Raw genomic sequence first — 15,130 nt, 5'->3', positions numbered from 1 at the left:
GGATATCTGGGGGAAGAGTCTTCTAGGTCGAGAGAACAGCTAGTGCACAACCTGTAAGGTGAGAGCATACCTCGGGGGACCTGTTCAGTGTTGTTGGAGTAGAGGAGGAAGGAAGTAGGAGATGGGATCAGAGGTACTGGGTTGTGGGTGGGGGACAAATGGCATAGGTCTTTGAAGGCTGTTTGTGAGGACTAACTTTCTTTTGAGTAAGATGATAAAGAACTGGATGGTTTCAAATAGAAATTTAATAAAGTGATCTAGCAAAGTTGGAGAATTACAACAGATGCAAGAATAGTCGTACGTGAAAGGGGTTGATGTGGTGTGTAAGAGGAGATAGTGTTTCTGAGTCAGTGCTGGTTCCATATTTTAACACCACCACTTATGGCCAGGTGACCTGGGGGACTTAGGTGATATCTCTGCATCTCAATTTTCTCATTTGTTAAGTAGGGCTAATAAAGACCTACTACTGAATGGTTAAAAAGGCTCAAGGTGATAGATTATCTGTAAAGAACCTAGCACATAACTAATGCTCAAAAATGGCTGCTATTAGTAATAAGAAAATGGTTGTCTAAAGATTCACATGATCATAAATTACCAACCTTTTCTTGAAGTCTTTGTGTAAAAACAAAATTGCTTTGTAACTCAGCTATCACTGTTATCCCTTTTTTTTCGCCCTCTTGAGTTTACATAATTACACTTTTCTTTTACGCCCATAGCGTCTATAACCTATGAAATCTCATGGAGTTTCCTGTCTCAGCATAATGGATCTTGCAATGAAAAGCTACCTGTAGGCTATAATTCAGTAAGGTCAGAGCTCCTCCACACAGTAAAGAGAGGAAATGATGGCAATTTATTGCAAGTCAGATGCTGAAACAGACATCTATCCTCCTCAATGTGAAATTCTCTCCCTTCTCCTTCCCCATCCCCTACACACATGCAAAATGACCATCATCATAGTGACAAAAGGATCAGCCTCAATGCTACCTGTGAGAAAGGGGAAGTCCACTTTTTTTATAAAGAGTGTTTACTTCTTTTAGACTCAGAAGCAGAATGTAATTAACAAAATGGATTTCAGAGACTTGGCAGAGATAGTGTGTCAGAATGAAAACCCTTAACTACCTTATTTCCTTCCACCTGTTCTAAGAGTAAACCTCCCAGAAGAGTCAGAGAATTTAGTACTCATCCATATTTACTTGGGAAGAATTGAAAATAGCTTCTTTTGTTTATATTTGTGGGTGATTTATTGAAAAATGTAATCCCAGGTTGATTTAGCCCTCCTATCAGGTAGCCTATTGGAAGCGTCTTTTAGTTCATTGTAGAGTCATGAAAAAAACTTACTAGAGGACAGGGTACACATGATTTTTGCCTTACCTATTTGGCCCCATGTAATCTCATTTCTCTTTCTCATCACATAAATAATTGAGACTTGAGATGGTTGAAATCACCAGAAATTATAAGAGGAGTAGTGTCGGAGAGGTCAGAATTCTTTGGGGTTCATGGGATGAAATAAAATAATTTAAATAAAAATGTTTAGTACTGAGTCTAGTAGGTACTCACTAAAAAACAGACTTTTTTATACTTAAAGTTGCAAAGAAAAAATTGTGCCCCCACTTGTTTTTTCTTCTGAAGATTCATAACTGTGAAGGGTCCTGCTAACGAGTGGTGCTTAGTTAATAAAACTGTTCAGAATTTTTATGGTTTAGAACATTTTGTACACATTGTTTTCCTAGGATTCAGACTCAGAAAATATTCTTTTATGTTCTGTCAGTGTTGATCATGGTAAGAAGCCCTTACCTAAAACAATTAACGTTAGCAAAACAATGTTATAAGAAACAGTTAATGGATTTCTGAATTATTCTTTTTAGAGATAATTGGTCATCCTAGTTTACTTTTCGGCTTGGCATAGATATGAAAACATTTACTCAGACTGAATTCCCTGATGTCAAAGGCATGATCATTTGAGGCTGGATGATAATACTTTTAGTCAATTGAAGAATTGCAAAGGTTTATATGACTTTGAGGATCTTTGTGATAACTCCATCACCTCTCTCATACCCAGTCAGCCCCCCTAGTTGGGGAATGCTCTGAAAATTTCTCAGCTTACAAAAGTTATAAAAAGTAACCCTATCATTATAGATTAATGTGACTTAAAGTATTGATCGTTTTTCTCATATTGGTGGCCGTGGTAGTAAGAGATGCTACTGATCAGTAAATTTGGATTTTGGGGGGAATCATTTATCTTGAATTGTTGACATAACTTCTCTGGTCTGAAGATTCCCAGGGCTGAAGTCGACCATCCTTTTGTTCTCAGCAAGAAGCCAGCATGCACACAATTCTGGAAAGGTAATTGTTCTTTCTCTTCAAATTCTTCTGTGACCTTTCTTGAAGCGCTCATAGACTGCAGAAAAGTGTCACAGGCCCTCTCCTTTGCTGCGCCTCTAAGGACCTGGCTGTGTGACTTAGGAAAGACGACCTGCTTTGGTTGCTTCCTCAGCAACTCGGCTCCCTTGGCATGGCTTGGTGCCCAAACTGGGCACTGCAAAAGTTCTGTTTGTCTTTGCATTCATTTCAATCTGTGAGCAGAGAGCAGCTTAGCAGACAAACGTCCTCTGGTTTTCCAGTCCTAGGAGTTTCCCTTTCTCTCCAAGAGCTGCTCCAAAGGCTCTGCTCAGCAAGCACAGAAAGGAAGACAAGGCACTCCACATGGAGTAGGTCTTTGGGCTCAATTTCCCTCCCCGCTGAGGGAGGTCCAGTGCCTGCCAAACAGCCACTAGGTACAGATGAGCAGTCCCCGTGCACTGGCTGGGACAGGGTATCTAGGACTAATATCAGGGCTGAAGGTGGGCAAAGGCAAAGTGAAGAAGGCATGGGGGTGAGCTGAAGAGAGCCACACACTATAAGGGGTTATGCAGTGATTACGAATATTTCCATGGTGGCCCTTCAGTGGGTCACTTTACCTGCTGAGTCAGGTCACATTCCCCATAATATGATTTCAGCACAATACACGTTTTAGTGACTCTCCTTTGGCCCAAATTATGTTTTTCTTTCTTTCTCTTTATTTTGTTCTGTGAACACATCCTGTGCTTTCCTGTAGTCTTGCCTTTTGTTCTTTTTCTCATAACTCTATCTTCATCTGTTGCCACTTCTACCCCTCATCTGAAGCCCATCTTAAGTCCCACCTCCTTAATGAGGCCTTTGCTGTTTATCAGAAATGGTATTTTGATTCTCTGAGTATCTCGTGTGGCTCTTTTTACATTACACTTATAGTATAGCTATTTATGCACATTTCCCCTGAATTTGATTATAACCTCTTTAAATGCAGAGGCTGTGTCTTATCCTTCTAACTTTCATGGCATTCAGTAGGTGCTCAGTAAAATGCCTGTGAATAAGTGAATAAATGAACATCTTGCATGAGTTTGTTTCAGATTAGCAATTTCTCCTTAGAAAGGGAAGAAAAAAAGGGGAAAGAGAGGATAAACTGGGATGGGGGAGGGTTGGTAGTTAGGACAAAAACTGATTTTATTTAGGCCAAAAATTTTATCCAGGATCACCACTCAATAATAAAAAGACAACCCAATTTAAAAAATGGGTAAGATATTTGAACAGACACTTGACAAAAGAAAATATTTAAGTGGCTAATAAGTACACGAAAAGATGCTCACCATCATTCATAATGAGGGTAACACAAAGTAAAGTTATTCTACATTCATTAGAATGGCTAGAATAAAAAAGATTGACAATACAATGGGTTGGCTGGTACGAAACTATCATATCTCACTAGTACAAATGGAAAACGGGACAACTGTTTTAGAAAACAATTTGTCCGTATTTCCTATAAAGTTAATTATACATTTATCCTGTTATCTGACAGTTTCACTCCTAGATTTTTACACTAGAAAAATAATGAGATATGTTGTTGTCTATGGAAGGGTGGGGTGTGAGAGAACTTTCTGGGTGACGAAAATATTCTAAGCCTTGGCTGGGGTAGGGTAATATAGTTTTGCTAAAACTCATCAACTGTACACTTGAGAACTGTACGTTATAGTATGTACTCAAAAATTACGTATGCCTCAACAAAAAAAATAATTTTGCTTAGGATCAACCTAAAAATACGAGTATTCAACATCCCTGTGGACTTTTGTCATTCCCCAAAGAACCTGCCACAATTTTTCACCATCTAATAGTATGAACTTGTGAAGATTATTAAGAGTCAAAAAGAAAAATATAAGAGGCTTATTTTTCTGCAAACTAAGATGGTGTTGCCATGACCCTTAGATCTTCAAATGATTGATTTGATCAACTAATAGCAACAAAAGTGAATTTTGAAGTTTATTTTTATTGATAACATGTAGTGTGAACTCAAGGATATGATCGCAAAGGTTTCTTCTTCTTAGGAGATATTTATAACAGTAAAGGAGACTATTGTAATATAGTCATTTTCAACAGTAAGTTAAAAGCTTGTTAGTGTGGGTTATATTTAGAGAACTCTGGTTATTATGGAAGGCATTGCATTTCAGTGTGTCCTTTCCATTGAGATTATAAACACCAAGAGCTTGTCTTTCAAAATAAGATTAAAAGAAAACTAGAAAATAAAAAATGGAAAGTATAAAAATAGAAAATGAGGTTGTATATCTTGATTAAAAAAATCAGTAAGTAAAAATGTTATTAAAATAAACTGAAAAGGCATTTTAAAAAATAGCAAAAATTGGAGACTAGATCTCACTGTAGAAATTGTACCTGTTTTAAATTAGATTCTTTTTTGAGAAATTACCTTGAAAAAGGTAAATTAAGTAAGCAAGTTTCATGGTTTTTATCAACTGTTAGAGATGAATGTATTCTTTCATAAACACCTTAATGAGGCAGAAACACATACGCCAGCCAATTCTTTTCTTTAGATGGAGTTTAAGATTTTCCAAGTTTGACTTTTATATCAAATCAGAACCAAATCATCGTTATTTGATATTCAGTTACAATTTATCAAATATTTATTGAGCACTTGCTGTCTTCTCTTTTGAAATAAGGGGATTACAAAAATTATAAGACATAGTCCATTTTCTCTAGGATCTTGAAAACTAGTTATGGGAAGAAGATATGTGGGAAATAAAGTAATGATGATTTTGACAAAAGTTCAAGACAGGAATGAAAGTGACATCACAAGGCCATGCATGATTAGTTAACAAATTCATTTTAAGACAAAACTGTGCTGGGAATTTGCAGAATGATACTGGACACTTTTTTGTTCATTTCTTACTTTCTTCCTACTGGCCTCCCAAATGCTGCCATCCCATTGTCCTCTCTTTCTTATGCTTTGTGGCTTTCTTTTTAAATTTAATTTTTATTAAAATAATGCATGGGCCTATTTTTTAAAAAGCAAATTGCAAGCTTGATAATGCACACATCAGGCCCCTGTGAAGCCCCTCCCTGCAGTACTTCCGGAATCCCCATAAGCAACCATGTTCAACTTTTGGCATTTTTCCCATAATTAAACATTTCTTGATTTATTTGTTTTTGATTCACCCACTGACTCCCTACTATGGAAGATGAGGATTTAGCTCTCTTCCATCACCTCCCGCCCCCAACACACATCCCCCTCCTCCTGACACTTCCCTCTACTTTTCTGAAATAGTTTTAGAACATATTTGGTTAAACCCATATGCAGTATTTGGTTATTACAGTTCAGCATATTGTGACTCGTTTCCTCTCTTGTGTGACTTTTTTTGTTTCTTCATGAGATGTCTGTCTCTCTTATTAAAATAACTTGGTTTGAGTGGACCTCTTGCTAAGTCTTAACCATGTGCTCTAAAGTTCTGTAGAACACTTTTTAAACCAGTTTTTTACAGTCAATCCTGTCAGATAATCTATCAATCCTTTTTTATTTGTAGAACTTTCCCTTGGAGCCCTCCATCCTTTAGCTCTGATATAGATGTCTTAGTCTCAAGATTTCTAGGACCTTCCTTTTTGGTCATCCTGGAAATTCCATCTGTTTCTTTCCTGTGTTGATTGGTTCTTGTTCAATTAATTTCAGTTTTGGTTGAAATAGCTAGCTGTCTTAATTGAAAAAATTACCTCATAAAGATAGATGATTCCAAATGGAATAGGGCAGGCTTGGCTATACTTACTAAATTAAGAGTCTCATCTTTCAATCCACTTTAGTAATTAAATACATGTTTTTATTGAAATTCATATTCTTAGATTTCAATCAGTTGTTTTTGCAAACTAAACTGAAGCTGTTTTGTTTTCATGTTTTATACACATGGAGTTTTAAACCCATTTCAACTCTTGATTTGAACGATTTAAAAACAAGTTACAATTTCATTTCTGAATTTAACGGAACAATTTTTATAAGTGACATTTACCATTTTCATCAAGAAAATCATATAACATGGAAATGTTCCCAAATATTTGTTTCTAAAGGCTCTTTCCAAATAATAAATTTCTTTAGAAAAGCAACAACTTTCCTCATGCATTGGTGAAGTATCATCTTTATCTTGAAAGAACAGTTAAAAATGTCTTTTAAAAGTATACTTCAGGTTAAAAAAATTCTCAGAAAAGTTCAGCACATCTTTTTAAAGAAAAATGCATAATAACTTTTAAGTACTTTGCCCTGAGTTAACAATGCATCCCCGTATGGTACAGTAGACTTTCAGGGTCACTTGATGCACTTACTCGTATATGGAACCTGTGTTTTAAGAGACTAAGGCCACAAAGCCACTTAAGTGGGTGTATTCAATTAAAAATGAAGTAAAATCATTAAAAGTGAAAGAGTGAGGATAAGTTCTTGAGACTGTGGCTCAAGCACTCTTTCCTTGGGATACATCCATTCCCTACCTGACACATGAGAATAGTGGTCAGCAGTATATAAAATGTCAGTAAACTTAATTTGTTAATTGTTTTAAAAAACATAAACATGCATAGAGCTTCTAATATTTTCTTTTGCCTCTGCTGGATTGTCTTGTTCTTCTCCTGGGGTGCAATGTTCCATTTTGGCAAGGGCTTGACTAGATGCTCAATGATGAGATTCTAAACTAAGACAAAACCAAAGGGATGGAGAAGACAGCACTGATCAAAAAGCTTGAGGGAGACAGACTTGATAGAACTTGCTCACCAATTGGACATGGAAATGTAAATCAGAGGAAACGCACAAATAGGTACTTTTTTCCATTCTGTTTTTAAAAATGTTTACATGCCGTTTCCACCGATGACAAGTTCTTTCAGATATGAATCAAACTATCATTTATATCCTTCCTTCTTTGTGCCAGGCATTGTGCAGTGCACATACACATTTTCTGTGTAATCTAGAGTCCCTTCATCCTATTTGTAGACCTCATGTCTCAGAATTATGCAAACAGCAGCCATTCAAATTGTCTGATTTGTTCCATGAGAGGGCCTCCATGAATGTCTACCATGAATGGCTGTCTGAACAGACATCAGATTGGCATGATGCGACATGGAGCCTTTGGGCATGAGTCTCAAAGAACAAGCACTTTCTTGCAAGCAGTAACCTATACAGCTGGGCAGAAAAGTACTAGCAGAAGTCTACCCACGAACATCATCTGTTCCTCTTAATGCCCTCCTCCCTTCCAGAAAAAGAAAAGAGAAAAAGACTGAAATATTCTTTGGTATGTCTTACTCACAGCAAGGTTGGTCCGTTGTATACTCCTCCAAATGCATCTTTGTCAATAACTGTCAGGTATTTATTCTTGTTCAGATAACTAGAGAGAGAGAGAGAGAGAGAGAGAGAGAGAGAGAGAGAGAGAGAGAGAGAGAGAATGGATTAGGTGAGGTTAAACAAATGAATACAAATACCAAAATAAGATGTGAGCATAGTCCCCTGTAACTATTAATTGGTTTTAAGAATTAGCTTCTTCTGGCTTGAGCAATGAAAACATTCTAGGTTTAAATTATGCAAATTTATGCATGTTAATTAAGGCAGAAGTTTTTGAAAGTAAGCATGTTTATGATCTAGTTTGCATATCTAATTTTACAAAAGTTGCCTAATTCCCTATGTACCTGGCTAGTGGTAATTGTACTTGTCAGTCATCTTCAAGACCAACTGATTTAATTTTTTTCTCTGTACTGATCAGTATTCCCATTTACTTTTGAAGACTGGGCTTCAATCAGGAACAGAATGAAGGTGGTGAAGGTGGTGAAGGGTGATGGGCACTGTCAGAAATTCAGACCTTTTCTTTGGGATATTTTCTTTGCCATATTTAGCAAATAAAAATACAACCTAGATAAACAGTGAATATTTTTTAGTATAAGTATTCCCCATACAATTTTTGAAAAAAAAACCCACTTATACTAAAAGTTATTTGTTGTTTATCTGAAATGCAAGTTTATTTATTTATCTATTTATTTATTTTAAATAATGGCTTATTTTATTTTGGTTGTTGGCTACTTGAGAAGTGCAAACAGCTGAGGGTAAGTAGTGTGTACTCTACCACACACAACTAAAGAAATGTGCTTTCTATTTGTTTCCTTCTTTCCTTTGTGAAATTCAGATTTAATTGGGTGGCCTGTATTTTCTCTCACAATCTTATTTGGTGGAGGGCAGGTTATGTAGATAAGATTATAGAGTGTACCTTTCATGAAAGGAGTTTGATGGGCACGTTGATCCTTCCATTTTGAAAATATGTTGGGCATTTAAGGCTAAAATATTTTTGAAGCAATTTAAGTCACAAAGTGATTCTGAAGCATAAAATTACCTCCAAATGGATAAAAGCTTCCAAGGATTTTGAAATTGGCTTCGGTCCCCCACCCCTGCCCCCCAACACCTCCAGCTTTTTTAGAGAACAAACTTATCTAAAAAGAAGCATAGCACATGTATATCCTTGTTATACGTAATCTCAGTTTACATGTTTAGATTAATTCACCACATAGCCTACTCAATTGAAAAGTTAGGGAATGGTCACCTGCTGATGCAAAATGGATATAGCAAAGACCCTTAGGAGGTCTGCTTAGATATGGGTAATGCTTCTATCCTTCTATTTATGGTGTTTGCTCTTCATGATGGAAAAGTCTCAAGGATGATGGTTCATAATAGCAGTGTGACATGAAGACTTTCACTCAGAATGATTCCTTTCCCAGAGCCCTCCTGTCTTTCTCTGAATCAGAGTTGAGGAGAAGGAAGGTGGCTTCAGTGGTGGTTGACTTGAGGGGAGGCAGCCTCTGTTGCTGTTGAGGGCAAATGCAGGAGCCGTGCTGCTGTGAGGTTCCTGCCCTCAGCCTCTCCTGGTCCAGCAGCTCTTCTGTGGAGGATGGAACTTACTTAGAAGAAGAGATGGCAGCCTCAGAGCCAAAGATGGATCTTTACTGGTGCATTTAGAGGAACAAGAGTTTTAACATCCACCAATGAATTCTCCCTCTTCTGGGCAGGACGAAGGATTAACCAGGTGACAAGTAAGTACTTCAACTCCACACAGTGAGGTCTCATAAATTGGTATAGAGTTTGTGATTCTTTCCATTTTTTTTCAAACTGAGGTTGAGAACTTCCTAATGCCCCTAGTTTTCCTAAATGTACCTTTGATTTCTTTTATGGCATTATCACAATATGCAATTATCTTGTTTTTTTAATCTGATTACTTGTTCATCATCTGTCTCTCCAGCCAGAATATAAGCTCTCTCTCTCCCTCACTGCTGTGCCATGAGTGCCGAGTTCAATGCCTCTAAAACTATTTGTTGAATGAATGTATAAATAAGTGAATGAAAAAAAAAATCAACGCACCTGTTTTCCAAAATAGTGAGGTGGGTGATGCTAAACTCTTAGGGTGACACATGCGAAAAATAGTGGAAAATGAAAGACTAGAAGACTCAGCATATGGTGTAATGGTCAATTGACTTTCTTGATGGCCGTGACAGGACAGCTGGTTTACAAATGCCAAGGGTATGGCCCAGACATGGCCTCTTTGGCAATGACTGGACACCAAGCTTTCAGGGCATTGTTATGTCTGAAATGGAGGGGGCCAGTTAATGTCATATATGTTAGGCCCCACTAAGGTGCTATATGTGAGGGGTAGCCAATCTGTGCCTTCTGAATGAAGGGCTATCACCTACGGCTCTCAATCACAGGCTTTATTTGCTCATTGTTTGATTTTTCCTTCAACCCACTGTGTCCACGGAGTTCCTTTGGTCAGTGATAGCTGGAGCAGGCAAGAGCCACCTTGGAGAAAACAACAACTGGACAGAAGACCGGGAACAGCATGATTTCATAAAAGACAACTAAGCTCAGCACGATAGCCACGCTGGCTTGTATCTCTTTTTGTATTCTTTGGACCACGCCACTCACAGATCACATTCTGTTCCCAGACTGCTGAAAATCAAGTAATGACTGATGAGTTCATCTCAGTTTGTCCTCATCTCCAACTGCTGCGAGTGAAAATCGGCTTGGTCTAATCATTAGAAATTATTGTAGAACTAAATAATTGCTTGTCCAATTCTGCAGTGTTTTCATCTGATATTCAGTACGCCCCCAAGGATAAGGAGGCTGGTTGATATGTATTGCAGTTTACCAGAAACACTGCAGAGGATTTCAAACTGGAAAAGCTAGCCAGAGTCCAGGAGGGGAGAAGGAGGATGGAGAGAGGGCGCAGCCAACTTGAACGGAGATGAACTGAGTCTTGAGGGAGGCTGCATTCTCTAAAACCAACAGGGTTGTTTGGGCACTTAACCTCTTAGAGATAATTAGGTGCTTAAAAATGAAACTGTCACTGCTTCAGTAGTGTGGAGGGCTGCACTATTTAGCTTTTAACCTGGGTTCAGATTGCTGCTACTACCTTCCAACTGAATCTAATGGGGTAGAATGGAGAAACACATCTGCAGAAGCTTTAATAGCCAGGAAGAAAGTGCTTCCATCAGCCCCATTTATCACTAATGTTTATTCGGAATGCTAGTCTAGTTAACTGATTCCTTGACCATGACATATCCTGATTCCTCTAGAATCCACATTCTGTAAACCAGCTTGGGTAAATCAATCACAAATCTTGGTACGTTATATGGGTAACTACTCGAGACAATAATTATTTTATAAGGGTGTGTGGTCATTTAAATTGTTGCAAGGACAAGGTGAAAATAAATGAACTTACAATAGAGTAGGACGTCTTAGAGTCAGTGGAAAGGAAAGACTTCTTGAAATTTATGATTTCTAAATACAAATACTGGGAAGGGAAAGTAACTGGGTATTTCCTTTAAAAATAATATAGACACTGCTACATGTATGTTTTCAACACTGTTTCATTGTTTGGAGGACTTACGCCTCTTTGAGAATTTCTTGGAAGAAATGAAGTTCTTCCTAGAAAAGATATGCCAGATTTTTCATATGGTGGGTAAGTGAGGGCTGTTAAGAAACGCTGCCCTCATTTAAGTGCTGTGTATCTCACAGTTAAGGAAAAACATTGTGGTCAGGGAAATGAAGACGGTCTGGAATGACTTGAAGAAGAATATTCAATTGAAGAACTCAGTATTATAGTTACAATATTTTGGTTCACATCCCCACTGGACTTACTCTTGGCACATAGAAGCCATTCAATAAAAAGCTGGATGAATAAATGAAAGTCCAGTTGCTGGGTAACTCCTAGCTAGAAGCACCCTCTATGTTATGTTTGCATGAGGAAGTGACCTATGTTAGAAGAAGGAGTATGACTTTGGCAAGGAAAGTTGTGGTTGCAGCTGAGCGTTGCTTTCTAGGGAGTTTTAGGATACATTTTAGCTCTAAGATGGCATTTCAGCCTGTATCTCCATAATTGCTTTAGGGACACGTGTGCTGTCACTTGTTTATGTTGTGAGACTCTCATGAGAACACTTTTGTGGGGAACCGTGTTTCTCTCGCATAGCATTCATTATTTGGAACATTAAAGGGAACCCCTGCCCAGCCCTCACTGCTTTATGGAAATGGTTTTGGTAACAGAAATCAGGACACCTGTTTATAAACAGTCACAGGTGAGAAAATGCTCAAGGTTTCAATAAGCAGAGGTAAAAGCCAGCCTTAGAGCATATCCTACAAGCTGTTTAAATACTTACCCTGTGAGAAACAATAGCTTGCTTAAGCCTATAATCTTCCCTATCGTCATCTTTTCCCAGTGCTCCAAACTGCAGTGTTTTGCTTCTAGTCAGCTAATATGTGATGCTAATTAGCACATGAGTTGTGTTGACTTCTCTGTTCATAATGATTAGTGTTTTGGTACATTCTTAGCAATCAAGATGGTATTTCTTTTCCTTACCCAAATGTTTACTGTTAGATAGTAGCTAGTTACTAGAGTTTGACAATAGAAAATACAATACAGAGAATTAGACATTTCTGAGATGAGCAATATATCCCCACACTAGCCTGTGTGGAAAGAGAGGATGGAAAAGAGTTTCCAAAGAATGAATGTGTGACTTGCGACTGAGAGCAGTTCAACTTCTGTTGAACAAAGGATGCTTGTGTTTTTTATTAATTTCACCGCTGAGTGATGACAGTGTGCTGGGTTCCATATGAAATCACAGGACCATGTGCTTTTACACATCTGCCACAATTTTCGTGAACTTTTAACTAATTACCCAATTGCTGCAGAGGCATCAGTGCTTGTTCTCAATGTGGAATTTGTCCAACTTGGCTGCAATCATATTCTTCAGTTATACTAAAAAAATTGGGTCTAAATAAGATCAAATCTGTTAATTTCAGTAAATTGGCATGAGGCAGATGATGGGGGGATAATTGTTCTGTTGGATGACATATTGTTTAAATTTGAACCTAAAGATATTTGAACACACTTGGAAAATTTACTAAGTAAATTTAGTAAATTTACTAATTTACTAAAATTGCTAAGATGCTTTGTACAATCTTTTAACACTATTAGGATAATTCTAGGATATTGATGTGTTTACATTATACATTTACTGAGACTAGAGGTGTCAGTCCTATGTCAAAATCACAAAGTGAAGAATACTATTTCATTGCTACTATAGAAACTTGGCCTCTATTTTCTCCATCTCTGGTTCAACCCTTATTTTCCTTTAGTCCCAGACCTACTTAGCACAATCATCTTGATTTTACCTTGGATTTACATGACACCTTTTTCTGAAGTTCTTAAAGCTAAGAAAAAATAAGTTTACCTTAACCAGGAGTCAGAAACTTAAGGTAGAATGATGAATAGATAGAATATTAGTTTATATCGAGCAGAGTTTCAAATTTGGATTCAAAATACTGATTGGAAAAAAAAAGATTTTTGTTTTCTATTATGATTGGATCTGAACTTTCAAATCCCAAAATATTTTTTATCCATATACTTCTTATCTCCATCCTATACTTGTCCATTAATCTTTACCAGGAATTGGGAGAAGTAGACTACATATTTCATCACACAATGGTCATCCTCATTGAATATCTTCATCTAGACCAGTGGTTCACAAATTACAGTCATCCAGTCAAATCCTGCTTGCTGACTGTTTTAGTAAATAAAGTTTTATTGGAACACAGCCACACTCACTTCTTATGTATTGTCTGTGGCTACTCTCACACTACAATGGAAGAGTTGAATAGCTGCAACTGAGATCATATGGCTCACAAAGCCCAACATATTTGCTATCTGGCCCTTTCCAGAAAAAGTATTCCCCACATTTATTAAACTCTTCCAAAGAACTTTAATATCTTACATAGCAATGCCAAGAAAGTAAGGTGAAAATGGAGCACTGATTTCTTTCTTATGTTTCAAGGTATGGTTACAATGACTAGAACAGACTGTAATGAAAGAAACCAGTGAATTAAAATCCATTGTCTCTAACAGAATAACTCTCTGCCATCAGCCAAGCCTCTCACAGAGCCCGTGATATGGTCTGAGGAGAAAGCTGGTGGGAATGTTGAGAGAGTCTCCCTATATAATCTCTTCATAGATTTAATTTCAGAAGACCATCAGATGATCTGAAACTCTTATGAGGTCTTAGGTTCTACACAGGCTACCTCTAGAACAAACCTTGTCTAATTTACCTGCCTCACCAGGTAGTATATTAAGAGAATCCTCTTGAGTAACATTAGTATTCTGTGAAATACCAGTCCAGAGAGATGTTCCTGGCACCAAGAGCTCCCTGGGAAATTCTGCATGCTATACCCTCCTCTTGGATACCAGTAATTCAGACTGTTCTATTAAAAGACCAGAGAAGTGCACTTTGATATTTTAACTTTTAAGGTCATGAGTAGCTTTTTAAAAGTAACACCCATTAATTTACCATGGAAAGAAAGTTTACAGAACATTCCCTCCCCACCCATCACTTCTCTTATCACAAAAGAAGAGAAGCTGGGACAGAAATGATTGTTTCCTTGTTAGTTTTTCTCTTTGCAATAGAAAATGTCTCTATTCTGCAGCTGAGTTTATGACCAAAGCCATAAAGTAATAGGCTACTAGACTTACAATAAGATGCACTTAGGACAGCAAAGTCTCCTAATTACAGAAGATTCACTTTGAAAGCCTCTTGAAGTCTTTGTGGAGTTCTTTAAACATGACCAAGAGGCCAGTTATGAATAGGTAGGAGATGTTTTGAAGCAAAATGGCCTCACTTCATCCCCAATTCTTTGAATTCAGTAACATTTTGTTATGCTGACCTTTTCATCAAAGTAGAAAGACCTGATTTGGAAGCTGGCTGAGCTGGTGACTTTGCTGCATTGCTAATGTCAGGTTCTCACTGACTAATTACACTGTTGCTCAGTGTGACTATTTTCTGAAGTTTCTACTGACTGCGCCTTGAGTCTTGAGTGGCTTCTTTTCTCTCACATGAGTCCACTCTTCCCAGCTGCAAGGTATTTTAGCTTCTGTATTTCATGCCTTTAATGGACTGAACTATGAAGTCTAAACATCCTCCTGGGGTAAGAAACAAGTGGCCAGATATTGGGTGTCCAAGCCTTGGTGGTGGCTGCTAGGTCAGCAACGATGAATCCCAGTAGGACACAGGGAAGAATCTTAAACTGGGGGATCCAGGTTTTTGTTTTGGCTTGGCCACTAGACAGCTCTATCAAATTTTTCAAAAGCCACATTAAAAAAAAACCACATTTTTTAAAAAAGGCACGTATTCACTTTGGGCTTCATATGTAAAATGTGACTATTGGGCCAGAAGACTGATGTAAGGATTCCATAATGGCAGTCCCTGGAGTTTGCTTTACATA

The 15,130-nt window shown here is 37.6% G+C and overlaps 1 protein-coding gene across 2 annotated transcripts in view; it reads right to left on the bottom strand.

Moving 5' to 3' along the window:
* Window positions 1–15,130, bottom strand: part of TSHR (thyroid stimulating hormone receptor) — a 111,533-nt gene that overhangs the window by 17,166 nt on the left and 79,237 nt on the right. For both annotated transcript variants that reach the window (XM_081048695.1, XM_081048694.1), the window contains exon 9: window positions 7,635–7,712. In XM_081048695.1, the coding sequence (XP_080904821.1) occupies window positions 7,635–7,712 (78 nt within the window). The remainder of the gene's footprint in view (window positions 1–7,634; window positions 7,713–15,130) is intronic.

The sequence above is a fragment of the Rhinolophus hipposideros genome, assembly GCF_964194185.1.
Source record: "Rhinolophus hipposideros genome assembly, chromosome: 5".
Lineage (NCBI taxonomy): Eukaryota > Metazoa > Chordata > Mammalia > Chiroptera > Rhinolophidae > Rhinolophus > Rhinolophus hipposideros.
The sequence above is the reverse complement of the archived record's forward strand: the minus strand, read 5'-3'. Positions and strand labels throughout refer to the sequence as shown.